General features: G+C 45.8%; 1 protein-coding gene across 7 annotated transcripts in view; it reads right to left on the reverse strand.

Annotated features, from left to right (window-relative positions):
* rasa4 (RAS p21 protein activator 4) overlaps positions 1-27,900 on the reverse strand; it is a 288,131-nt gene that overhangs the window by 192,666 nt on the left and 67,565 nt on the right. For all 7 annotated transcript variants that reach the window (XR_011348806.1, XM_069911332.1, XM_069911330.1 and 4 more), the window contains one exon: positions 25,653-25,782. Coding sequence is in view for 6 of the 7 variants with exons in the window: in XM_069911332.1 (XP_069767433.1) it covers positions 25,653-25,782 (130 nt within the window). In the remaining variant the exon portion in view is untranslated. The remainder of the gene's footprint in view (positions 1-25,652; positions 25,783-27,900) is intronic.

Here is a 27,900-nt window from a genome sequence, read left to right on the forward strand (position 1 = left end):
TGTGAGTAGCCGAGACAACGGAGAGTAATCAGATGCAGAATTCACAGGCAATGCTGGAGGCACATCATTAGCGTAAGCATGATAATGTGGTGATACACCACTAGCCGACTGCAGGGGGCGACCTGTGAACCTGCAGGAAGAGCACTGGAGGACAAGGCAACAACTGGCTGGCTGTCAATCAACCGACCTGAATAAACCAAGCCCTACCCGGTCGGCTGCCAATTACCCTCCAGGATATAAGCTAGATTTCACACCTTGAGGTCAATCTCCGAGCCAGCACAGCCACTCTCACAGCCAGCTCTGTGGAAGATTATGTGGAATAAAGCCTGTTGAACAGATTTTATGTTTTGTGTCTGCTTTCTGTTCGATAGCGCAACACAGATAGGCAATCAGATGTGTCTAGTGGAATTGCCGGAAAATTGTAACACAGCTATTAGTCATCGCAAATGGAGGGAGGGGGGGGGCGGGGGGGGGGGGGGGGGGACGGTGGTTTGTGCAAACTCTGAAAAGAAACAATTCAAGTAAGGTTTTGAACTGCCCTGGCTTGTCACAAAGCCAAGTAGCAAGGAAGGAAGCCATGACCCTAGTTGCACTGTTTAGCCTCAGAGTGCTGCTGCCTCTCCATCAAGTTTCCTCCCAATGCACCAGGAGCTTCATACATCCCAGTGCAATCACCGGCATGTACCTTGGAACAAGCATAACATGAAACCTCAAGAGCACTTGAAAAAGCAGGAGAAAACTTTAAAAAAATTGCTGGGAGGCTCTCAGCAGGTGAGAGAACATCTGTGGGTGGAAATGGTCAGTCGCTGTTTCAGAATTCAGCATTAGTTAGGGCAATTAATACAGCATGAATATGTATTTATTTAATAAGCCTAGGAACAGTGTTAAGTTCCCATGGGCAGTGAAAATGTGGAGCGACCAAAGGGACTGCTCATGTTAACCATCCAAGCCTCTCACATACAGGAAACAATAATTATTTATTTCTATGAATACTTGTCCTGCACGCATTACTTCTCTATATGTGTGTTAGGTCTGGTATAATAAGTATACCATTTTGGATACTCTTGGTGGGGACAACCTACCAGGGTCAGGTTGTAGTGGTCACGTCTCTGGTTCCGAGACTGGGCCCTCAGCTCAGGAGGGAAGAGAGGAGAGCAGTAGTGATAGGGGATTCGATAGTTAGGGGGACAGATAGGAGATTCTGTGAGAGACCTCGAGAATCCCGGCTGGTGCCATTCTAGGATCAAGTTCTCCCTATTTTCAGGAGGGAGGGTGAGCAGCCAGATGTTGTGGTCTATGTAGGGAGGGTTGATGCCAGAACATATGTTAGAGGAGGGGCAATAGCGAGTTAGAGGGGAACAGCGACCAACCTGTCGATGGGGGGGGGAGGGTGTGGGTGCTGAGGATCTGACCTGTTGATGTGGGAGAGGAGGGGTGGGGGGTGATGCTGAGGATCTGACCCATTGATGGAGAGTGCGGATGTGCGGGGGTGCTAGCAGGTGCCTACCTGTCGTTGAGGCCATCCATCCAACGTAGGACAAGAGTGTGCTCTTTTTATTGAAGCACGCTAGTGACGCGGCCGAGGTCAGGAGAAAAGTCGCTAGAGTGCATCAAGCTAGACGCTACTGATGTGGGAAGGAGTGGGGTTGGGTCTGATGGCCAGGGATGGCCGCGACCAAATTGGGTGGGTGACACAGCACCTTGTTTGAGGAACAATACCCACAGATGTCCCCCCCCCAGCCCCAACCCTGCATGTAGGGGCCAGTGGTGTGGGAAAGAAGGACGAGGAAGTCCTGCAAAGAGAGTTTAGGGAGTTCGGTGCAAAGTTGAAGGACAGGACCTTCAAGGCTGCGATCTCAGGATTCCCACCCATGCCACATGCTAGTGAGGAGGGAAATAGGAAGTTAATGCAGATAAATACGTGACTAAAGAGATGGTGCAGGTGGGAGGGCTTCATGTTTCTGAGCAATTGGGCTCTGTTCCAGGGAAGGTGGGACTTGTTCCGACAGAGTGGTTCGCACCTGAACTGGAGGGGGACTAACATCCTTGTGGGTAGGTTTTCTAGTGCTGCTCTGAGGGGGGTTTAAACTAAATTTAGGGGAACCAGAGTGTTAGAGCAGACAGTGAGTTGGAAGAGGATAAAGGTCATGCGAGAACTGCATGTATAGACAGAAATCTGTGCTCTGCACATGTTACAAATGTTCTCAGGTGTATTTATTTCATTGCAATGAGTGTTGTCGGTAAGGCAGATGATCTTGGGGCATGGATTGGCACGTGGGATTATGACAGATTTGCAATTAGTGAGACGATTGCAGGAGGGGCAGGACTGGCAGCTCAAAGTTCTGGGGTTCTGTTTTTTCAGACAAGATAGAGGGGGAGGGATGAATGGGGTAGGAGGGGCATTGCTAGTCAGGGAAAATATCATAGCTGTGCATAGACAGGACAACCCCGAGGGCTCATCTACAGAGGCTATATGGATGGAACTGAGGAGTGGGAAAGGTGTGACCACACTGATAGGGTTGTATAATGGACCTCCAAATAGTCAGAGAGAGAACTGGAGGAGAAAATCTGTGGAGAGATGGCAGACCGAAGTAAGAAACAGGAAGTTGTGATAGTCAGAGATTTTAACTTTCCACATAATGACTGGGACTGTAAAAGGGCTGGATGGCTTGGAGTTTGTCAAATGTGTTCAGGAAAGTTTTCTAAATACATATGAGAAGATGCAGTACTTGATTTCCTGTTAGGGAACCAGACAGGTCAAATGACAGAAGTATGTGTAGGCGAACATTTTGCATCCAGTGGTCATAATGTCATTAGTTTCAAGTTAATTCTGGAACAGGATAGGTCTGGTCCTCGAATTGAGATTCTAAATTGGAGAAAGGCCAATTCTGTGGAAATGAGAAAGCATCTAGGAAGATTGGTTTGGGATAAGTTGTTTTCTGGAAAGGATGTGTCCAGTAAGGGGATGGCTTTCAAAGGCGAAATTTTGAGAGTGCAGAGTTTGCATGTTCCTGTCAGGATTAAAGACAAAGTTAACAGTTTGTAGCGCGTCGAATGACTCAAAGACTTGTAGATTCAAACCAAGGGTTTTATTACCAAAAGACAGGAGCATAGTACATCGAGGTCGAGCAGTCCAGACTGACCTGGATCTGGTTAGGTGCAACACCTTATGACCTGGCCAGTAGGTGTGGCTCCAGCTCTCAGCCAATCATTAGCGCTATATATATATATATATATATATATATATAGAGGTGATAGGATCCCATACTATCACACAGTCATATGTTTTCAAGAGATATTGGTGATCTGGTAAAGAAGAAGAGGGAGGTGTACAGCAGGTGTAGGCAACAAGAAGCAAATGAGGTACCAGAAGAGTATAGAAAATGTAAGGAAATAAAGAATGCAAAAAGACATGAGGTTGCTTTGGCAGATAATGTGAAGGTAAACCCGAAGGGTTTCTCCAAGTATTTTAAGAGCAAATAGTTATCACATTAAATTTATGTTAATTGCTTTAGCAGTTTATAGGAAATGTATAGCAATATCATGGAATGATTTAGGTATGGAAAGATGGCATGCAGAGCTACGTAGTTGTATACCATTAGAAAAGTTTATTTATAATTTGTGAGACAAATATCATGTTTTTTTTTAAATATGGCACCCATATTTACAAAATTTTGGTTTGCATGTTGAATAAGCTGCCTGAAGGCCTCACTTCTTGGTATCATCCAATAGACTTTATTCTATAAATGTTTTATTTTCTTGGCATTCTCCATTTTTTTTCTTTCTTCCTTTTTCTTTTAGGGGTGGGGAGGTTGGGAGATAGGGGCATGGGAGAGTGAGTTGGGGGAGAATGGGATGATATATACCACATGTATAAATTCTTTTGCTGAAGAAGATTGAAAAGAGGGTTGGTGCGAGAACACAGCCTTGCTTCACGCCATTGTTAATGGAGAAGAGTTCAGAGAGCTCATTGCTGTATCTGACCCGACCTTGTTGGTTTTCGTGCAGTTGGATAATCATGTTGAGGAACTTTGGGGGGCATCCGATGCGCTCTAGTATTTGCCAAAGCCCTTTCCTGCTCACGGTGTCGAAGGCTTTGGTGAGGTCAACAAAGGTGATGTAGAGTCCTTTGTTTTGTTCTCTGCACTTTTCTTGGAGCTGTCTGAGGGCAAAGACCATGTCAGTAGTTCCTCTGTTTGCGCGAAAGCCACACTGTGATTCTGGGAGAATATTCTCGGCGACACTAGGTATTATTCTATTTAGGAGAATCCTAGCGAAGATTTTGCCTGCAATGGAGAGCAGCGTGATTCCCCTGTAGTTTGAGCAGTCTGATTTCTCGCCTTTGTTTTTGTACAGGGTGATGATGGTGGCATCACAAAGGTCCTGAGGCAGTTTTCCTTGGTCCCAACAAAGCTTGAAAAACTCATGCAGTTTGGCATGCAGAGTTTTGCCGCCAGCCTTCCAGACCTCTGGGGGGATTCCATCCATACCTGCTGCTTTGCCACTTTTCAGTTGTTCGATTGCCTTATATGTCTCATCCTGGGTGAGGACCTCATCCAGCTCTAGCCTTAGGGGCTGTTGAGGGAGCTGGAGCAGGGCGGAATCTTGGACTGAACCAAGCCATGAAAGACCTCAACAATGAAGACGCTGTTTACATCCGGTACCGCACGGATGGCAGTCTCTTCAATCTGAGGCGCCTGCAAGCTCACACCAAGACACAAGAGAAACTTGTCTGTGAACTACTCTTTGCAGACGATGCCGCTTTAGTTGCCCATTCAGAGCCAGCTCTTCAGCGCTTGATGTCCTGTTTTGCAGAAACTGCCAAAATGTTTGGCCTGGAAGTCAGCCTGAAGAAAACTGAGGTCCTCCATCAGCCAGCTCCCCACCATGACTACCAGCACCCCCACATCTCCATCGGGCACACAAAACTCAAAACGGTCAACCAGTTTACCTATCTCGGCTGCACCATTTCATCAGATGCAAGGATCGACAACGAGATAGACAACAGACTCGCCAAGGCAAATAGCGCCTTTGGAAGACTACACAAAAGAGTCTGGAAAAACAACCAACTGAAAAACCTCACAAAGATAAGCGTATACAGAGCCGTTGTCATACCCACACTCCTGTTCGGCTCCGAATCATGGGTCCTCTACCGGCATCACCTACGGCTCCTAGAACGCTTCCACCAGCGTTGTCTCCGCTCCATCCTCAACATTCATTGGAGCGCTTTCATCCCTAACGTCGAAGTACTCGAGATGGCAGAGGTCGACAGCATCGAATCCACGCTGCTGAAGATCCAGCTGCGCTGGGTGGGTCACGTCTCCAGAATGGAGGACCATCGCCTTCCCAAGATCGTGTTATATGGCGAGCTCTCCACTGGCCACCGTGACAGAGGTGCACCAAAGAAAAGGTACAAGGACTGCCTAAAGAAATCTCTTGGTGCCTGCCACATTGATCACCGCCAGTGGGCTGATATCGCCTCAAACCGTGCATCTTGGCGCCTCACAGTTTGGCGGGCAGCAACCTCCTTTGAAGAAGACCGCAGAGCCCACCTCACTGACAAAAGGCAAAGGAGGAAAAACCCAACACCCAACCCCAACCAACCAATTTTCCCCTGCAACCGCTGCAACCGTGTCTGCCTGTCCCGCATTGGACTTGTCAGCCACAAACGAGCCTGCAGCTGACGTGGACATTTACCCCCTCCATAAATCTTCGTCCGCGAAGCCAAGCCAAAGAAAGAAAAAAATGTCTTTTGAAATAACAGAATTGAATATAACGTATCTATTATTGTGGTTTAAAAATGTATAAATAAAGTATTCAAAAAAAGAGTAAAAGGATAGTCAGGTACAAAATTGGTCCCTTAGAGGACCAGAGTGGTCGTCTATGTGTGGAGCCTCATGAGATGGAGGAGATCTTAAACAGTTTTTTTGGATCAGTGTTTATCAGGAAACTGACATGGTGTGTAAGGAAGGAAGGGAAACAAGTAGTAGTGGAATGGATCATATAGAGATTAGAAGAGGAGGTTCTTGCTGCCTTACAACAAATAAAGGTAGAAAAATCCCCAGAGCCTGACATGATATTCCCTCGGACCTTGAGGGAAACAAGTGTAGAAATCTCAGGGGCCCTGGCAGAAATATTTAAAATGTCCTTATCCACGGGTGAGGTGTCGGAGGATTGGAGGGTAGCTCATGTTGTTCTGTTGTTTAAAAAAGGCTCCAAAAGTAAACCAGGAAATTACAGGCCAGTGAGTCTGAGATCAGTAATGGATAAATTATTGGAGGGTGTTCTGAGAGATCAGATATACAAGTATTTGGAAGAGCTGATTAAGGATAGTCAGCATGGCTTTGTGCGGGGTAGATCATGTTTAACAAATTTTATAGAGTTTTTTGAGGTTACCAAGAAAGTAGATGAAGGAAAGGCTGTGGATGTTGTCTACGTAGACTTTAGTAAGGCTTTTGACAAGGTCCCGCCTGGGAGGTTAGTTCAGAAGTTTCAGACAGGAGGTATCCATGGAGAGGTTGTAAACTGGATTGGAAATTGGCTGAATGGGAGAAGCCAGAGAGTGGAAGTGGATGGTTGCTTCTCAGACTGGAGACCTGTGATGAGTGGTGTGCCTCAGGGATCGGTGTTGGGACCATTGTTGCTTGTTGTCTGTATCAATGATCTGGATGACATTGTCGGAAATTAGATCAGCAAGATTGGAGGCATTGTGGACAGTGAGGAAGGTTTTCAAATCTCTCAGAGGGATCTGGACCAACAGGAAAAATGGGCCAGAAAATTCAGGTCTTGCTTCCTCCAGCTCCCCACCCCATCCCTTCCCTCCCTGATCAGATTTTCTCTTCTACCCTCCCATCTGTATTGACCTATGACCTCTTATCTCCCACAACTGGACAGCCAAATACTCTCCAATTCTGTCTTCAAATTTACCAAAGATATCACAGTAATGGCTCAGGTGTCAAGATGATGAGACAGAAAACAGATACGAGAGAGAAAGTCTGTTGGCACGGCATCCAAGATAACATGGTTTTGAGTGCTTGAAATAGACTTAAAATATGACAGGAAATCACAAAAATAGGTTATATCTAAAAAAATGTACGATAGGAAAATATTAAGGTGATTTTTATGATCAGCAGCCCAAAATCAATAAAATATATCCAAAAGTGTTCAGGAAACAAAGTCTTCATTGTCCACCACATATCAGATATGGATTTACCCCTATATAGTTACTCCACTTTTGCCAATTCGTGCTTAATACAGTTGTAATGAGCCTTCCTCCAATTTAGCTTTTTCACCAGAGGACCACTCTTTCCCAGACCCATAAAACTGACAGAATTATGGTCACTGAAACTGCACTCTACGGGCCAGGCTCTTACTCGAGAGAAAGGTCAGGTATGGTCCTCTCCCCAGTTGAACTATTCCTTCAAGAAATCCCTTACGAACACTGCCCTGGAACCAAGGGAGTCCCAGGTAATTTTTGAGGAAGTTAAAATCGCCCCCTGCAGCAAGCTTGTTAATTTAAGCAGGTCAGAACAATGCTGGAGATGTCGAACATCGGAAATGGTGCCCGCTCGATGTGTGTTGCATTCCTGAGATGCATCTTGTAGTTTCTGCTACTCCCTGCTCTGATGCTGCAGGAGAATTTGAGTTATCATAAAAGTTCTCAGTCTTTCATTTCCTTTCCAATGAAGTTATATTGCCTGCAGCTCATGGCCTGCCCCCCTGGAAGTGAATTCATTAATTCTGATTGTTGAAGTTTGAAATCCTGCAGAGACTGTATACAAGCCTGTGGACATATCAGGAATAGCCCATCCATTACGTGTTTTATAATCTCTGCTACAGATCAGAGAGGATTTCAGTAATGCATTCAGGAACATGTGCATCGTGGAGTCGGTAGCCAATTCCTTCCAGTTACTATAGTGTTCTGGTTGGCATATTCTGTTGGAACAGTGCTGTATCCCATGCCTTCCTCTAAATTGATTGGACTTGGCCGGGTTGATGTTTAGGCTGAAATCGCTCAGCCTGGAGAATAATTGTTTTAAGTGGGCGTCGTGCTCAGTACGTGTGTGGCTGGTGATTAAAACGTCGCCGAGGTAGACGAAGGCAAAAATGCAGATCCCAGCCCACTGCATCCATCAGCATCTGGAAAGTCTGAGCCACATTTTTTAACCCAAAGAAATTCAAACAATCCAAAGGGGGTTATGATGGTGGTTTTTGGGACGTCTTCAGAGTTTACAGGGATCTGGTGAGAGCCCCTGATGAGGACCACCTTTGAGAATATCCGTGCCCCTTGCAGGTTAGTGGTGAAGTCTTGGATATGGGGCACAGGATATCTGTCCGGTATGGTGGCCTCGTTGAGGCAGCAATAGTCTCCGCATGCCCTCCAACAACCTGCTGTTTTGGGGATCATGTGGAGAGGGGAGGCCCAAGGACTACTGGAGCGCCGCACGGTGCCGAGTACCTCCATCTTTTTGAGCTCATCGCTGGCTAGGTTGAGTTTCTCAGGGGGAGAAGCTGTGCCCTGGTGTAGAGGGGAGGGCCCTATATAACAATTTGGTGCCTTACCCCATGTTTGGGTACTGCCGAATGGAAGTGAGGCATGGTGATGGAGGAGAATTCTGCTAGGACCCTAGCGAATTCGTTGCCAGCAGTACTTACTGAGTGCAAGTGGAGGCTGGTGAGTGAGAGTGACTGAAATGTCCGGGCATTCACCAGCCGGTGCCCCTTGATATCCACCAGGAGTGAGTTGGCCCGCAGGAAACCTGCACCCATTAATGGTTGTTGCACGGCCACCACCGTAAACTTTCAAGTGAATTGTCTGTCCCCAAAGTGTAGGGAAATAGTGCGGGTGCCGAATGTTGGAGCTGTTTGCTGCTCAGAGTTCCTGGCCCACTTTGCCGCAGTGGGCCTCCAGGCTGGTCGGGAGAATGACACTGTATCGTGCCTCAGTGTCCTCCAAGAAACCTCAGCCTGACAGGGAGTCTTGAATGTGTAACAGGCTATGCAGTTGGCCAGTCGTCGCAGCCATAACAATGGCCGGCCTGGGCTTCTCCCTGGAATGCGTAGGGGAGCGGCATTGACAGGCCTTGAAACCCCACCGTCGGTGATAGAAACAGTACTGCTCACTAGTGGGGTGTGGCGTACAGGTGGTCAGTCGGTCGGACGGTCGGTTGGTGATCTTTCTGGCCAGGCGCTGATGACACAGTGCTGTCACCTGCTCGAGCAAAGTGCAGGTGTCCCTCTTCACCGTCCATAGCAGGTCTACTCGGGCAGCCACCTTCCTGGGGTCATCAAAGACTTCTTCTGGGATGAGCAGCCGGATGTCCTCGGGCAGCCTCTCCAGGAAGATCTGCTGGAACAGCGGGAAGGAGGTGTGGCCATCGTTGAGACCGAGCATGTCGCTCATGAGGTTGGAAGAGGCACTGTCCCCAAAACCGTTGATATGCAACAGTCGGGCAGCACGCTCGCATTTTGAGAGCCCGAAGGTGCTGGTTAACAGCTCTTAGATGGCCACATACCTCCCTTGTTTCGGGGCTGCTGGAGGAAGTCGATGATGTGGGCAGCGGTGTCCTGATTGAGGGTGCTGACCACGTAGTAGTAGTGCGTGTCGTTGGCAGAGATCCGTCGAATGGCAAACTGCGCCTCAGCTTGCTTGAACCACTCCCGTAGTTGTGATGTCCAGAACCCGGGCAGCTTCAATGCTACAGTGTTGATCGCAGGTTGCTCTTCCATCTTTGGGTCCAAAGCACCATTTGGACCAGTTGGGGTCACCACTTTAGCGAGGTCACTACGGCTACAGCTAGGTTATAGCCCTAAAGCTGTAGCTCGAATCCACAGAAGAAGAAAGACACACCCACCAGTAGAGTGTATTCGACACTGAGATTATTCAGTGGTAGCTCGGCCGCCTCACCACTGGGACGTGACTTTCTGATTGGTTACCTCAGATGCTCGGGCCCTGATTGGGCACCCTGTGATCCACTGGCAGTGATTGGCCAGTTTCACCGCTCTGCCTATGGGAACGGGTGTCTCAGCCCGCATGATGCTTTGCCAGTCACTGCGTTCGACAGTCATTTGCTGTGTCAGCCCGAGGTGTGGGCCACTACAATATCATGATAAAGGATGAGAACAGAACAAATCCTTCAGATTAAATACCAGGGGAAGGGAGAGGGAAATGAGCATTGGAGAAACATTACAATACACTTCAGCCCTGGGCCCAGATTCCATCTGTATTTACCTGTGCAATCTGGCAGCAAATTTTGCAACACAGAAAATCTGCATCACATTTTCTGATTCCCTCAATGGAAGCTCTGCCCAAAGCATCTAGAAAATGTCTCCTTCAAAATATATATTTCCCATGAGTTCAAATATCTCCGCTGCTGGATCCTGTAAACAGTGGAGGGGAATGATGATGAGAGTTTATTGGGGTGTAAGTGGGCAGATGCATTGAAATTCCTGCTTCCTGTAGTTCACAGGTAGATAAAATGTACCAACAAATGTGAAGTATAAATGAAATTGGCACAATGAGACTAAATATGAAGGGATAAACAGTCACAGTTGCATATTGCAAAAATATGCGTAGCGTGAAAAGACGGTGAAGGCACCTGCTAAATATAAGACAGCTGTTGTTTTCAGGCAGGGTTGGGCCCTATTTACACCTTAGGAGGAGCTGCAGGTGGTGCAGAACCCACGAGATTGTAGTCCATTCATGGATCACTGGAGAACCCACGAGATTGTAGTCCATTCATGGATCACTGGAGAACTCATGAGATTGTTGTCCGTGCATGGATCACTGGAGAACCCACGAGATTGAAGTCCATTCATGGATCACTGGAGAACCCACGAGATTGAAGTCCATTCATGGATCACTGGAGAAATCATGAGATTGAAGTCCATTCATGGATCACTGGAGAACCCACGAGAATGTAGTCCATTCATGGATCACTGGAGAACCCACGAGATTGTAGTCCATGAATGGATCACTGGAGAACTCATGAGATTGAAGTCCATTCATGGATCACTGGAGAACCCACGAGATTGAAGTCCATTCATGGATCACTGGAGAACCCACGAGATTGAAGTCCATTCATGGATCACTGGAGAACCCACGAGATTGAAGTCCATTCATGGATCACTGGAGAACCCACGAGAATGTAGTCCATGAATGGATCACCGGAGAACTCATGTGATTGAAGTCCATTCATGGATCACTGGAGAACCCACGAGATTGAAGTCCATTCATGGATCACTGGAGAACCCACGAGATTGAAGTCCATTCATGGATCACTGGAGAACCCACGAGAATGTAGTCCATGAATGGATCACTGGAGAACTCATGAGATTGAAGTCCATTCATGGATCACTGGAGAACCCACGAGATTGAAGTCCATTCATGGATCACTGGAGAACCCACGAGATTGAAGTCCATTCATGGATCACTGGAGAACCCACGAGAATGTAGTCCATGAATGGATCACTGGAGAACTCATGAGATTGAAGTCCATTCATGGATCACTGGAGAACCCACGAGATTGAAGTCCATTCATGGATCACTGGAGAACCCACGAGAATGTAGTCCATGAATGGATCACTGGAGAACTCATGAGATTGAAGTCCATTCATGGATCACTGGAGAACCCACGAGAATGTAGTCCATGAATGGATCACTGGAGAACTCATGAGATTGAAGTCCATTCATGGATCACTGGAGAACTCATGAGATTGAAGTCCATTCATTGATCACTGGAGAACCCACGAGATTGAAGTCCATTCATGGATCACTGGAGAACTCATGAGATTGAAGTCCATTCATGGATCACTGGAGAACCCACGAGATTGAAGTCCATTCATGGATCACTGGAGAACCCACGAGATTGAAGTCCATTCATGGATCACTGGAGAACCCACGAGAATGTAGTCCATGAATGGATCACTGGAGAACTCATGAGATTGAAGTCCATTCATGGATCACTGGAGAACCCACGAGATTGAAGTCCATTCATGGATCACTGGAGAACTCATGAGATTGAAGTCCATTCATGGATCACTGGAGAACCCACGAGATTGAAGTCCATTCATGGATCACTGGAGAACCCACGAGAATGTAGTCCATGAATGGATCACTGGAGAACTCATGAGATTGAAGTCCATTCATGGATCACTGGAGAACCCACGAGATTGAAGTCCATTCATGGATCACTGGAGAACCCACGAGATTGAAGTCCATTCATGGATCACTGGAGAACCCACGAGAATGTAGTCCATGAATGAATCACTGGAGAACTCATGAGATGTTGTCCATTCATGGATCACTGGAGAACCCACGAGATTGAAGTCCATTCATGGATCACTGGAGAACCCACGAGAATGTAGTCCATGAATGGATCACTGGAGAACTCATGAGATTGTTGTCCATTCATGGATCACTGGAGAACCCACGAGATTGAAGTCCATTCATGGATCACTGGAGAACCCACGAGATTGTAGTCCATGAATGGATCACTGGAGAACCCACGAGATTGTAGTCCATGCATGGATCACTGGAGAACCCACGAGATTGTAGTCCATGAATGGATCACTGGAGAACTCATGAGATTGTTGTCCATTCATGGATCACTGGAGAACCCACGAGATTGAAGTCCATTCATGGATCACTGGAGAACCCACGAGATTGTAGTCCATGAATGGATCACTGGAGAACCCACGAGATTGTAGTCCATGCATGGATCACTGGAGAACCCACGAGATTGTAGTCCATGAATGGATCACTGGAGAACTCATGAGATTGTTGTCCATTCATGGATCACTGGAGAACCCACGAGATTGAAGTCCATTCATGGATCACTGGAGAACCCACGAGATTGTAGTCCATGAATGGATCACTGGAGAACCCACGAGATTGTAGTCCATGCATGGATCACTGGAGAACCCACGAGATTGTAGTCCATGCATGGATCACTGGAGAACCCACGAGATTGTAGTCCATCCTTTGGATGTTCAGTTCTTCCATGAACAGGTAATCCGTTCGTTTTTTTTAAATTTAGTCAGATAGCATGATAACAGGCCATTTCAGCCCACAAGTCCCTGCTGCCCAATTACACCCAATCAACTTACAGCCCTGGTACATTTCGAATGGTGGGAGGAAACCGGGGAAAACCCATGCAGGCATAGGGAGAACTCCTTACAGACAGCATTGCGCTAACTGCTGCGCCAACTGGGCAGCCCTAGTTGTGGGCTTTGATTTCTAAACCAGCTGATGTAATGGATCTCCAAATAAATCTGAATTAAAATAAATAGGATTTATAAATTTTTTTAATATGGTGACGAAATCATCCATCGATCCACTGCAAATCAAAATATAATTTGAAAAAGTGCAACAACGTGTTCAGCTCGAAGTCCAGGGAATTAGTTCACGATGTACTTTCCCACTTTTAGGTTTATGCTGTGGGGTTCCATGTCCCATTCTTAGACGAATGTTCACTTGCTCTTCCTTGACAGCAGTGATTTCCTCCTGGACGGCTCAACTATAGTCCACCTGTGTACTGTAGTGGAGGATGACCAGCAATTCGGCCTTTTCTTTTTCAAGTAACTACTGACGTTTCTGATGAACAACGAGATGGATTTCCCTTCTCACCTCTGCAAACAGATCAAGTGAAAACCACATCAGGTCCGAAACAATGTTCGAGATTAATGAGGCATTGGTGTTCAAAGTCAGTCTTGAAGCTCCTTGTACTTAATATGAATAGATAAACGATGACAATCTGAACCAAGAGGATCCATTTCTTCAAAAGACTGAACGGGAATAATTCATGGGCTGAATTAGCCCGATCCCTGCTCTCCACAGGTGTCTTTCTTCATTTGAACAGGAAAATTACTCAACTTGCAGTAACATAAAGTTTTGCCACAACCCAAAGGCTTCTGAGAAATAAAATGCTCAATAAATTATAAAGGGTTTACTTTTTGCTAATAGAGATATAAACCACTCACATTATCATATCTGCAACTACCATAACAACTGCAGAGAATAACACCATCTGCCATTACAAGAGCATTTTACTTGAAGTTTTGGCACTTAGTGTTTCGTTCCCCCGACACTGTCTTGACAAACTTCAACTTCAAGTTTATTACCATCTGATTGTACAAGTTCAACCCAACGAAACAGTGTTCTCTGGTCCTCAGTTCAAAAAAACATGCAGACACATATCCAAACAAAACACACACAAAGACAAACCATACATATATACATAAAAAGACATACAAGTAAACAGTCAAGTCTCAGAGGGATTGTATGAGTAATTCATCAGTCGTTCAGCATTCTCACTGCCAGTGGGAAGAAGCTGTTCCTCAGCCTGGAGGTGCTGGCTCTGATACTCCTGTATCTCTTCCCCAATGGGAGCAGCTGGAAGGAGGACCTTAATAATTTTGCACGCCCTTTTCAAACAACAATCCTGATAGATCCAGTTGATGGGAGGTGGGGTGGTTGGGAGACCCCCTTGATCCTCTCTGCCGTTGTCATGGTCCTGTGGACTGATCTCTGATCCAATGCTCTACCATACCACACTGTAATGCAGATAGCCAGGACGCACTCAAAAGAGCTCCTGTAGAAAGTTGACAAGATGGGGGCCACTCGCCTTGCCCACCTCAGTCTTCTCAGGAAAACCAGTTACTGTTGCACCTTCCTGACAAGTGAGGAGAGGCTGTGTGTTCAGGATAGGTCACCACTTTAATTGGACCCTGAGGAACTTGGTGCTCTCTACTCTCTCCTCTACAGATCTATTAATGTGTCATGGAGGGTCTTCATCTCTGGGCCTCTTGAAGTCCGCAGTCATCTCCTTTGTCTTGTCCACATTGTTATTTTTGTACCAATTCACGAGCTTTTTCACCTCTTTTCTGTTGTTTCACTCATTGTTTTGCTACCTCTGTCATGTCATCTGCATGGGAGTAGTTGACCTCATCAACCATGGCATCCTAGACAAATTGATAATTGTCCAGGTTAGCGTGTGGTTAATGCAACTCTATTACAGTGCCAGCAACCCAGGTTCGCATCTGCCGTAGTCTGGGTGGAGTTTGTATGTTCCCCCTGTGCCCATGTGGGTTCTCTCTGAGCACTCCAGTTTCCCCGTATGTTCCAAAGACATACGGGGTTAAAAGGCGATGTGGACTCATGGACTGGAAGGGCCTGTTACCATGCTGTAAAATTAAATTAAAATGATCACATTGATGACATCAGACACTCAGTGACATCAGACACTCAGTGACATCAGTGTGTGTTCAGGGTGGTACATCCCTTAAAGAGAGAGATCCCAATGTATAGGAGCCAAATGAGGTATATATGAGAGGGGCTGAGGAGCCATGCACTTGTCTGCAATGATGGGTTGGAGGTGACGGGAGTCTAAACCCTCGAGTTCCATATTTCGGAAGACCTTTCCAGGAGCAAGCACATTGAGGCACTTGTGAAGAAGACACACCTAAGGAGTTTGAGGAGATTTGGCCTATCAGAAGATTCTCTATACAGGTGCAGTGTGGAAAGTATACTGACTGATTACATCACAGCCTGGTATGGTGATTTTAATGCCTAGAAATGCAGAAGGCTACAAACATAGGTAACAAAAATAGCCAGGTCTATCACGGGCTCTGACTTCCCATCCATTGAAGACATCAAAATGTGAGGTGCTACCTCAAGAAGGCAGCCAACATCATAAAAGGTCCACCATCACACTGGTCACCATCTCTTCTCATTGTTACCTCCAGAAGCCTATTAACCAGCACTTTTAGGTTTAAGAACAGCTTCTTTCCAACAGCTATCGGACTCTTGAACCTCCCCTTGGTATAGTAATCATAGAGGGCTTTGACATCATGAAAGGACTGCTTGCAAGTCATTTCTATAGGATTACTGTGAACATTTATATCCAGTACCTCATATATTTATTGTCTCTTTTAAGTTAATTGAATCAGTCTCCTATTACTGTTTCTCTTTACGTACCTACTCGGCTGCAGCAAGTAAGAATTTCGGCACATTTGTACATTGTACAATGTGTTTGACAATAAACCCATCATCATCTTCACCATCAACGTGTTCTCACTCAACATAGGTCACAGCAGGTCATGGGCCTCTGCTTCTCAGCTGAGCAACTAAAGTTAACCAGACCAGTATGTTATTGCTGGAAACTTCTCATTCTTGTCCTTCCATCCAGCCTCTCATACCTCACCTTCCCTTTAATCAGAATTGACTAATTTCAGATCGATCAGCATTTGTCTCAGGGCAGCCAGGTGTGACTGATAACTTTCGTAAAATGCGGGCAAAACTGAATACATCTTCACCACAAATGAAATGTCGCTTCTGAATCGTGAATTATTTGGACAGAAAGATCCTTGACAATAATGCTAGAGTTATTGACAAGTCATAACAGTTATTAATCTGATGGATCTCTCTTTACAAATGTATGATAACCAGCCAGGCATGAAAATCAAATGGGATATACAAGCAGTTACTTATTTACAATCATTAAACTTGAGACATCCTACGTGTACATAGACAGTAAAGTCCCCGTTATTCAGAATTCAAGCCTCCAGCAGCCTCAAGCAACAGGCAAAAAAAATCTCCAAAATAAATAGGTAAAAAATATGAAAGTTTAGAATTGGAGCCCCCTTGCTGTTAGTTTGCCAATCAGACAACACACAGCCTCAAGCTACCGGCAAACTCACTTTTCCGGCATCTACAATCACCATGGGTGCCAGATACCAAGGGTTTTTCTCCATCGTTTCTCAATATATTATTTTCTGAAAGGATCCTATTTAAATTGCATGAAAAATTCAATGTTATTTATATCCAACATTTCCCAAGGGAATCTATTTCATGGACTTTATATTTGTTCACTGAAATGTTATTTTTTTCAGATTCATTCTAAACTAAAATCCTTTCAAGCAGCAGCAATTTACTCTTTTCCTCTGGTGCTGGCCAAGGTGAAACAGATTGTCATATCTAATCTCCTTGGAATCCCATGAGATCTGTAATCATTAACTGCTGTACCTTCTCCTTTTCAGTGAGAACATATCTATAAATAACCCAGTCTCTTCAATAGCTGCAATGTGACTTGTATACTGTTGTCGAAACACAGTATTCCAACAACTTCTGCTCCGAGAATTTCTCAAGTGGCAGTATTGTCTTGCTATTTAAGCTCAATTTCTATGTTTTATTGTATAACCACCATTCCTTTTCCCATTTCCATCTGGGACCATTGCAAAGCATCACTTCATTTTTTCCACCATATTGTTTCCATTGACTGGTGCATGGAGTAGCCGGTGGAAACTCCTTCACCTCTTCCTTGCAGAAGTGAGAGGGAATGAGTAACTGCTGTTATGAACTTTAAGATATCCCAACACTGTGAAAAGATTCACATTCAGATTTCAGATTTACTGTCATGACATCACATACTACCCCAAAATTCTTTTTCCTGTGGGCAAGGCAGAATTACAATTCAATTTTTTTAAATTTAGTCATACCACACCGTAACAGGCCATTTCAGCCCACCAGCCTGTACTGCCCAACTTACACCCAATTAACCTACACCCCCTAGTAGGTTTCAAATGGTGGGAGAAGCTCCCTGGAGGAAAACCCACGCAGACACAGGGAGAACATACAGACAGCGTGGGATTCAAATCCCAGACCTGATCGCCGGCACTGTAAAAGTGTTGCGCTAACCATTATACCATCTGTACTGCCCCAAGAATGCAAAAGAACTGTACACAATGTACATGTGTAAGCAAATAAATAAATGTAACTAACTGACTGTGCAATACAGAGAGGAGAAAAAAATCAATAAAGTGAACAAGTGAGAGTCTTTAAATGTCCCTGATTGAGTTTGTCATTGAGGAGTCTGATGTTGGACGGGCAGCAGCTGTTCCTGAACCTGGTGGTGCGAGTCTTGTGAGTCCTAGCCCTCTTTCCTGATGGCAGCAGTGAGAACAGAGCGTGTGCTGGGTGGTGTGCATCTATGATGTTGCTGCTGCCCTCTGACGGAAGCGTTCCCTGTAGATGTCCTCAATGGTAGGGAGGGTTTTGCCTGTGATGTCCTGGGCTGTGTCCACTACCTTTTGGAGGGCTTTATGCTCAGGAGTATTGGTGTCCCTGTACCAGGCTGTGATGCAGCCAGTCAGCACAGTTTCCACCACACACCTGTAGAACTTTGCCAGGGTTTCCAATGTCATACCAAACCTCCGCAAACTCTTTCACAAAAACCATTCAAGTTGGTAATTTAACCCAATTTGTGAACCATTTGTTTTTGATAACATTTTCAACTATCCTCTTATAGCAATAGGGTTATGAACGAGGAAATAATGGACATTGGTCATTTATATGGAGTTACAGCACAGAAACAGTCCTTCAGCCCAACTTGTTCATGCTGGCCAAGTTATCTGGCCAAGTTGAGTCCATCTGCCTGAATTCGGCCCATATGTCATTGACTTTTCCTAACTATATCCCTGTCTAAATGTCTTTTAAACATTCCAAAGGTACCTGCCTCCGCCACTTCCTTTGTACTTTTGAGTGTGATGAAAACCTGAAGGGATGAGAATGACTAATGGGAACAATTAAAATATTCTTATGTTAATATCAGAAATAAGATTAGCATTAATCAGCTGAAACATAAAAATATGAGACTCAACTGTACTGCACAGAGCATGCTTTAAAAATGATCCGAGTGGCCAACTCGCCTGTTAAACCTGCAGCAATGGGATTAGGGGTGAGGTACGACAGATTGATAGCCTCATGGTTTGTATACGTCCATAACAATGGAAGCACAAGGTAGAAAATAAAGAAGATGGAGGTAACAATCACAGCGGCTGAAATGGGACACGCATAGTTTGGATAAAAGGATGTCACAATCTGATAAGAGGAACGTTCAGCAATCTTGTTACAAGATGTAGCCATATGCTTCAAACTCATCATTGCCCTTTTCAACTAATAGTCTCCAACGCCAAGCCCCCCCCCCCTCCACTGCATCGCTTTCGTGCCGACTCCCTTGTCTGCCTTTTCTGTGCCCTTGTTCTCCACACTCCAGCGTGTTCTCCATTGTCAATTCCTTCCTGTATCTGAATTCTTTTTCTCTAATTGGTTCTCCTGGAAAGTATGAGTGGGTACAGAAAGGGCAAATAACCCTTTGGTTGATTTTAAATGCTTTTGAACTTAATTAAATTTCATTTTTAAGTTTGGACATACAGCATGGTTACAGGCCCACAAGCCCGCTCCGCCCAATCGATCGACAACCCCAATACCTTTTGAACAGTGGGAAGAAACTGGAGCACCCAGAGGAAACCCACGCCGACACGGGGAGAGTGCTAGATTCAACCCCTGGTCCCCGTAACAGCATTGCACTAATCGTGATGCTAACCCTGAGCCTTTAAAATCATTCCTGTCAAAAAAAAAGAAAAAGGACCCTCTCAAAAACTACTGGAATGTTCAATGTTTTGCCCAGTGTCTATGATTGTTTAAGTTAAAAAAAAATCCAAAACCATGATTCTGGCAAAGAGAAATTCTAAAGTGGATTTTCAACAGCATGAAAGATGAACATGGTTGAACACAGGACTGAGTCCCTGTTATCAGGCACTGGGATTAATTCATAAAAGAATCTCAATTGTAAATGAAATATAACCCCCTCCCCTGAATTGGGCAGCATGGTCGGTGTAGCACCTTTACAGCCCCAGCGATCTGGACTGGAGTTTGAATCCCACACAGTCTGTAAGGAGGTTGTACATTTTCCCCGGGGGCTCCAGTTTCCTCCCACCATTCAAAAAATATATAAATTGGGTGGCACAGACTCGTGGAGTGAAATGGCCTGTAACAATGCTGTATGTCTACATTAAAAATTGTTAAAATTTTATTTAAATATTAAAATTTAAAACAGGCTATGGAATCTCCAATTTACACACAAATCTTTTTGAAACAGGAAAAAATAAATGTTCAAGTTGTTCATGAGGTCTTTAAGCTGCAAGATTTCTTGATGGAAAGTCTATTGCTCTGGACGTGATGATTAAAATATCCCATTAATGTCAAGGTTTTAGACAGGCTAAAGTCTTGAAGTCGAAACATTCTTTGGCTTGGCTTCGTGGACGAAGATTTATGGAGGGGGTAAAAAGTCCACGTCAGCTGCAGGCTCGTTTGTGGCTGACAAGTCCAATGCGGGACAGGCAGACACGATTGCAGCGGTTGCAAGGGAAAATTGGTTGGTTGGGGTTGGGTGTTGGGTTTTTCCTCCTTTGCCTTTTGTCAGTGAGGTGGGCTCTGCGGTCTTCTTCAAAGGAGGTTGCTGCCCGCCAAACTGTGAGGCGCCAAGATGCACGGTTTGAGGCGATATCAGCCCACTGGCGGTGGTCAATGTGGCAGGCACCAAGAGATTTCTTTAGGCAGTCCTTGTACCTTATCTTTGGTGCACCTCTGTCACGGTGGCCAGAGGAGAGCTCGCCATATAACACGATCTTGGGAAGGCGATGGTCCTCCATTCTGGAGACGTGACCCATCCAGCGCAGCTGGATCTTCAGCAGCGTGGACTCGATGCTGTCAACCTCTGCCATCTCGAGTACTTCGACGTTAGGGATGTAAGCGCTCCAATGGATGTTGAGGATGGAGCGGAGACAACGCTGGTGGAAGCGTTCTAGGAGCCGTAGGTGGTGCCGGTAGAGGACCCATGATTCGGAGCCGAACAGGAGTGTGGGTATGACAACGGCTCTGTATACGCTTATCTTTGTGAGGTTTTTCAGTTGGTTGTTTTTCCAGACTCTTTTGTGTAGTCTTCCAAAGGCGCTATTTGCCTTGGCGAGTCTGTTGTCTATCTCATTGTCGATCCTTGCATCTGATGAAATGGTGCAGCCGAGATAGGTAAACTGGTTGACCGTTTTGAGTTTTGTGTGCCCGATGGAGATGTGGGGGGGCTGGTAATCATGGTGGGGAGCTGGCTGATGAAGGACCTCAGTTTTCTTCAGGGTGACTTCCAGGCCAAACATCTTGGCAGTTTCCGCAAAGCAGGACGTCAAGCGCTGAAGAGCTGGCTCTGAATGGGCAACTAAAGCGGCATCGTCTGCAAAGAGTAGTTCACGGACAAGTTTCTCTTGTGTCTTGGTGTGAGCTTGCAGGCGCCTCAGATTGAAGAGACTGCCATCCGTGCGGTACCGGATGTAAACAGCGTCTTCATTGTTGGGGTCCTTCATGGCTTGGTTCAGCATCATGCTGAAGAAGATTGAAAAGAGGGTTGGTGCCAGAACATAGCCTTGCTTCACGCCATTGTTAATGGAGAAGGGTTCAGAGAGCTCATTGCTGTATCTGACCCGACCTTGTTGGTTTTCGTGCAGTTGGATAATCATGTTGAGGAACTTTGGGGGACATCCGATGCGCTCTAGTATTTGCCAAAGCCCTTTCCTGCTCACGGTGTCGAAGGCTTTGGTGAGGTCAACAAAGGTGATGTAGAGTCCTTTGTTTTGTTCTCTGCATTTTTCTTGGAGCTGTCTGAGGGCAAAGACCATGTCAGTAGTTCCTCTGTTTGCGCGAAAGCCGCATTGTGATTCTGGGAGAATATTCTCGGCGACACTAGGTATTATTCTATTTAGTAGAATCCTAGCGAAGATTTTGCCTGCAATGGAGAGCAACGTGATTCCCCTGTAGTTTGAGCAGTCTGATTTCTCGCCTTTGTTTTTGTACAGGGTGATGATGGTGGCATCACGAAGATCCTGAGGCAGTTTACCTTGGTCCCAACAAAGCTTGAAAAACTCATGCAGAGTTTTGCCGCCAGCCTTCCAGACTTCTGGGGGGGATTCCATCCATACCTGCTGCTTTGCCACTTTTCAGTTGTTCGATTGCCTTATATGTCTCATCCAGGGTGGGAACCTCATCCAGCTCTAGCCTTAGGGGCTGTTGAGGGAGCTGGAGCAGGGCGGAATCTTGGACTGAGCGGTTGGCACTGAAAAGAGATTGGAAGTGTTCTGACCATCGGTTGAGGATGGAGATCTTGTCGCTGAGGAGGACTTTGCCGTCTGAGCTGCGCAGCGGGCTTTGGACTTGGGGTGAGGGGCCGTACACAGCCTTTAGAGCCTCGTAGAAACCCCTGAAGTTGCCAATGTCCGCGCTGAGCTGGGTTCGTTTGGCGAGGCTAGTCCACCACTCATTTTGGATCTCCCGGAGTTTGCGCTGAAGATGGCTGCATGCGCGACGGAAGGCTTGTTTCTTCTCTGGACAGGACGGCTTTGTAAGGTGAGCCTGGTGGGCAGCTCGCTCCTTTGCCAGCAGCTCCTGGATTTCCTGGCTGTTTTCGTCAAACCAGTCCTTGTTTTTCCTGGAGGAGAAGCCCAGTACCTCTTCAGTGGATTGCAGTATGGTAGTCTTCAACTGATCCCAGAGGGTTTCAGGGGACGGGTCCGTGAGGCGGATTGCATCGTCGAGCTTTGCTTTGAGGTTTGCCTGGAAGTTTTTTCTCGCTTCGTCTGACTGCAGGTTTCCAACATTGAACCTCTTTCTGGGGGCTTTATTGTTCCTGGGCTTTGGCTTGAAGTGAAGGTTGAGCTTGCAGCGAACCAGCCGGTGGTCAGTGTGGCATTCCGCGCTAGGCATGACCCTGGTGTGGAGCACATCTCGTTTGTCACTTTCTCGCACCAGGATGTAGTCCAGGAGGTGCCAGTGTTTGGATCGGGGATGCATCCAGGTGGTGTTAAGGCTGTCCCTCTGCTGAAAAAGGGTGTTTGTAATGACAAGCCGCTGTTCTGCGCAGAGCTCCAACAGGAGGCGCCCATTGTCGTTGCACTTGCCGACGCCATGCTTGCCCAGGATTCCTGGCCAGGTTTCTGAGTCTTTGCCGACACGAGCGTTGAAGTCGCCCAGGATGACAACCTTGTCGTCTGTAGGGGTGCGTTGGATGAGGTTGCGCAGGTCGGTGTAGAACTTGTCCTTTTCTGCTGGTTCCGCCTGGAGGGTTGGAGCATAGACACTGATGAGGGTGATGTGACGCTTGTTCTGAAGGGGGAGTCGCATGGACATGATTCGGTCCGAGAGGCCTATCGGAAGGTTTTCGAGTTACCATTTATTTAAAATGCAAAGGAAGGCAACAAAAGGCTATAATGACATTTTCAACATTTCGCATTTTGATTTTAAACTTTGCTGCTGAGTTCAATTGAATCAAAGCTGAAGGACGACAGAGGACAAAGGTCAAATGTCAACAAAGTAGGTTTCCACCCCTGGTTGTCCATACAAGGATTTTGGACTGTAAAATATTGTGTTCAAAATGTGCAATACAGGAACTTGAGTTTGCACATGGCGAGCAGATTCCATCCACAAAACTTTGAATATTTAGACAGAAGTGTTACTGATCCCTGATGCATGACAAAGAGTGAAACAAAGCTCTTTAAATATAATTGGCAATATTAAATACCAAACTTGACACGGTCTATTGACCTGATGGCCTACGTACAAAGGTTCGAAACGAGGTGGCTACGACAAAAGTGCAGCTTAAGAAATGCCAAGATTCTAGAAAAAATCCACGCTGAACAGGCTTCTTCAATATCACCTACTAAACCCAGGACCTTCAATATGAAGGAGAAGGACAAGTAGATCTGTGGATACATCACCTCCTGCAGTTCCCTCTGAGTCACATCGTCCTGGATTCTAGGGAGTTCTAAATCCTGACAATCCCTGCCTGTTCAAGTTCAAGTTTCTTATCATCTGATTCCACAAGCACAACCCAATGAAACAGCGTTCTCCAGTCCTTGGTGCAAAACCAGTGCCAACGTACATAGAAACATAACACACATGATGCATATGCAGTACATATACAAATATAAAAATAAATAAATATTGCCAAATAAATCATAGAATCTCCGAGGGCTTGTATGAGCAGTTCATCAGCCGTTCAGCGTTCTCACTGCCCGTGGGAAGAAGCTGTTCCTCAGCCTGGTGATGCTGGCTCTAATCCTTCTGTATCTCTTCCCTGAGGGGAGGAGCAGCTGGAGGATGCTGCGTGTGGGGTGATAGGGGTCTTCAGACAACAATCCCGGTTGCTACGTGGCAATGGGGTGTGGGGTGGGGGGGGGTGTGGGGGAGACCCCAATGATTCTCTCTGCTGCTCTTATGGGTCCTGTGGATTGACCACTGATCCGCTGCTCTCCAGCAACTCTACCATACTGTGATGTAGCCAGTCAGGATGCTTTTAATAGAGCTCCTGTAGAAAGTTGACAGGATGGTGGCCAGTAGCCTTGCCCGCCTCAGTCCTCTCAGAAAGTGCTGTCATTCTTGTACCTGCCTAACGAGTAAGGAGATATGGTGTGTCCAGGATAGGTCTCTACTTAAGTGGTCTCCGAGGAGCCTGGTGCTCTCTACTCTCTCCTAAGCTGTTAATGTGTAGAGGAGGGTGGTCGTCCCTGGTCCTCTTGAACTCTACGATCATCTCCTTTGTCTTGTCCACCTTGAGACTCAGTGAGCACAATGGGAATATCTTCAGCATATGGACTACGTCAAGAACTGTATCACCACCACCTTTTCAAGGGTAAGCAATAAATGCTGGTCTTGCCAGCTCTATCTCACAACCCGCAGGAGATGTGAATTGTGTCCACTAATTTATTTTTCTAAATGTATATAATTACTTCTAAAGGGGCCTTCATCACTTCTATACTGTTTGTTCTCAACTCATTCTTTCAGTTCTTCACGTAAACATCACAAGAGTGAATATTTCTGCGACTAAACCAGTCACCTAATTTTAACAGAACACTCATTGATTCAGCCTTGACTTTTTCATTAATCAAATAGACATCACTCATGCATAAGCATTAAAATCAAATCTCCACCTCACAGTAAGAGTTTGTGCCATCACTGATGAATTGTTCCTCAGGTCTAACAATCGCCAGATTTGTTAAGCATTCAGCAGTCCTGAAACAGCTGAAAATCTACCAGAAGAATTGTCCCCTTTGAACTTCCTCCCACTGAAGTGACTCAGTGGAGAAAACTGATAGATTCTACCTTGGGGTAAATCTGATATGAAAGGTCAGAAGAGCTTACAGCGACCAAGGTTATTGAATTACTGGGCATTTGCAGTTTATTTTATGGAGGGCATCGCAACTCGGCAGTTAGTTCAGCTGCACCGCAGCTCCAATGGGCCACATTTGATCCTGACCTCAGCAGTTGCATCTGCACAGCGACTGCAGGAGTGTCCATGGTGTTCTGGTTTCCTCCCACATCCCGAAAAACAAGTTGCTGGATTAACCAGCCACAGTAAATTACCCCTTAGAGTGAGCTCATGGCAAAAAACTTCCAAGGAGGGTCGGGGGCCAGCGGGTTGCTGGGTAGAGGGCCGTAGAAAAAGAGGCAATGGGGCTGATGCGATTTCCTCCCTGGAAGCCAGCATGGACCTGATGGGAAGAATGCCCTCCCTCTGGATCATTGTAATGGGCATGCCTGTCAACCTTTGGAATGCACGCCCAAAAGGAATCCTTATTTCGATGACTGAAAGCTGTCATTGCACTGACTTAACCCAAAGCTGCTGAATTCTTTCAAAGCTTTTTTGCGCCAGTACTTCGACTGGTCCTACGTAAAGACACAACAAAGAGACTACAGAAAATGCACTATATAAGAGTTCAATGAGCAGTCCCAAAGGCATTTCCATTCACCCCACCTCCCACCTCCCACCTACCTTGCTTCATACACATGACAGCGCAATTTGGGCGTTGGGCTGTTTCTGCAAATCTCAATCCGAAGGTGAATCTCTCCTTGGACCTCCTCATCTGGATCAATTTCACTCAGGGACATCCAACTGTCCACACCTGGAGAGGAAAGAGAACTACTTTAGAGGAGCTGACTCTGTGGGAAGAAAACAGATGCCATGTCCTCTCTCACCATGAACAGTCAGCCACATGAGGACAGTTTGACAGATGGTGAGGGCCTGCCTTCATGTTCACACCTACCCAACGACAGAGTGGTTGTAAATTCCTTTCAAAATCATCGGAGGCATTAAAGATCACGTGACTTGAATACCCAGACTCAGATGGTCCATCGAATCCTACCTTCATTCACTGATTGTGACTTTCTCCCTCCTCCCCTGCCCTTCCATCATGTGGTGATTCTGCATTTGATGGATGATTTGTTCCTGACCAATTTTTCCCCAGTGTCCATGTGTGTATGTTTTGGCAGGATCACAGTGGTAAAGTCCTGAGAGGCAGTTCACCATGTTAGTTCACCATCACAATGAACATAGGGCCTAGGAGCAGGAGTCGGCCATCCGGCCTGCTCCACCATTCAATGGCCGATCTGATGATAGGCTCATCTCCACCCACCTTCCTTTTCCCCATATCCCTTAATTCCCCAATTATGTAAAAATCTATTTCACCTTGTCTTAAATATATTCACTGAGGTTGCCTCCACTGGGCAGCGAATTCCACAGATTCACCACCCACTGGGATAAGCAGTTCTTCCTTGTCTCTGTCCTCTGTCTTTAGGTTATGTCCCCTAGTTCTAGTCTCCCCCACTAATAGAAACAACTTACCTGCCTCTATCTTATCCACGCCTTTTACGTTTTTAGAAATTTTAAACATGCATATGTACAGCACAGTAACAGGCCCTTTTTGGCCCAGGAGCCCATGCCACCCAATTACAGCCAATTGATCTACATCCCCTGGTAGGTTTTGAATGATGGAAGGAAACTGGAGGAAACCCATGCATATATGGGAGAACATACAAACTTCTTACTACAAACTCTAGTCCCAATCGCTGGCGCTGAAACATATATGATACATTAAACCCATTTTCGCTGTAAGAAGGAAACGGGAACAACAGTACATGCAATTTGGGCATGTGAGAAAGTGGAAAAGTTTTGGGACGATCTAAACTAGGTCTTAAATAAAATCATAAAAAGCAACATACCAAAAAATCCAGAGATCTTTCTTCTAAGTAATATAAGAAGTAAAGAACTTGGACTCGATTTGGATGGAGCACAAAAAAGATTTATTATGATAGCCTTAGCTGTAGCAAAAAAATATATTATGTCAACATGGAAATTAGAAGATAGCCTGAGAATACAGCAATGGTACATAGAAATGAATAAATGTATTCCATTGGAAAAAATAACATATAATTTAAGAAATAACATCACAGTATTCGAACAAATTTGGGAACCGTACATGGAACACAACAGAGAAGTCATACCGTGGACCTTCACCACCTAAAGTGACAGAAGGAGAAGAAAGCAAAATGGTTTTCCCTTCTTGAATTCAACAATCAGCTCCTTGGTTTTGGTGACCTTGAGTGTGAGGTTGTTGTTGGTGACCATTCAGGCAACTTTTCAGTCTCCCTCCTGTATGCTGACTCATCCCAGTGTTTTTTCCTTCTATTCACTCTGGCACTGGCCAATACAGTGAGAGTTCCTGTGGCAATGATTTAAACAAGGAGAGCCTGGGAGATAAAGTCTTTAGTCATGCCTTCAGGCATTGAAGTGTGCACATCACTGTCAATTGACACATTGTTAGCTGCTAAACAATAATGGAAACAATAGCTGGGTTATCTGTAGTGATTGGGTCATAATACTGGACAGATACTTCTGCTTTTCTTACAGTTGTATCATGGACATCTTCACAAACTGAAGAGGCCAGAAAAGAACCTCCATTAAATTTCTTATCTAAAAGACGACCTCTGACAATTTTGCATTCCTTGTTTGACACTTAGAGTGGTGTTTGAGTCCACAGCTTCCCGCTTCAGTCATGGTGAAAGTGGGTGGCGAATTGGGTAGTGTCTAAGATCATTACAGGGCAGCAGAGTGGTACAGCTAATAGGGCTACTGCCTCATAGCACCAGAGACCCACGTTCAATCCTGTCAGTGACAGAGTTTCCTCCAGGTGCTCTGGTTTTCTCCCATGTCCTCAGGACGCGTGGTGGCAAGGTCACTGGTA

Source organism: Narcine bancroftii, chromosome 14 (genome assembly GCF_036971445.1).
Source record: "Narcine bancroftii isolate sNarBan1 chromosome 14, sNarBan1.hap1, whole genome shotgun sequence".
NCBI classification, from domain to species: Eukaryota; Metazoa; Chordata; class Chondrichthyes; order Torpediniformes; family Narcinidae; genus Narcine; species Narcine bancroftii.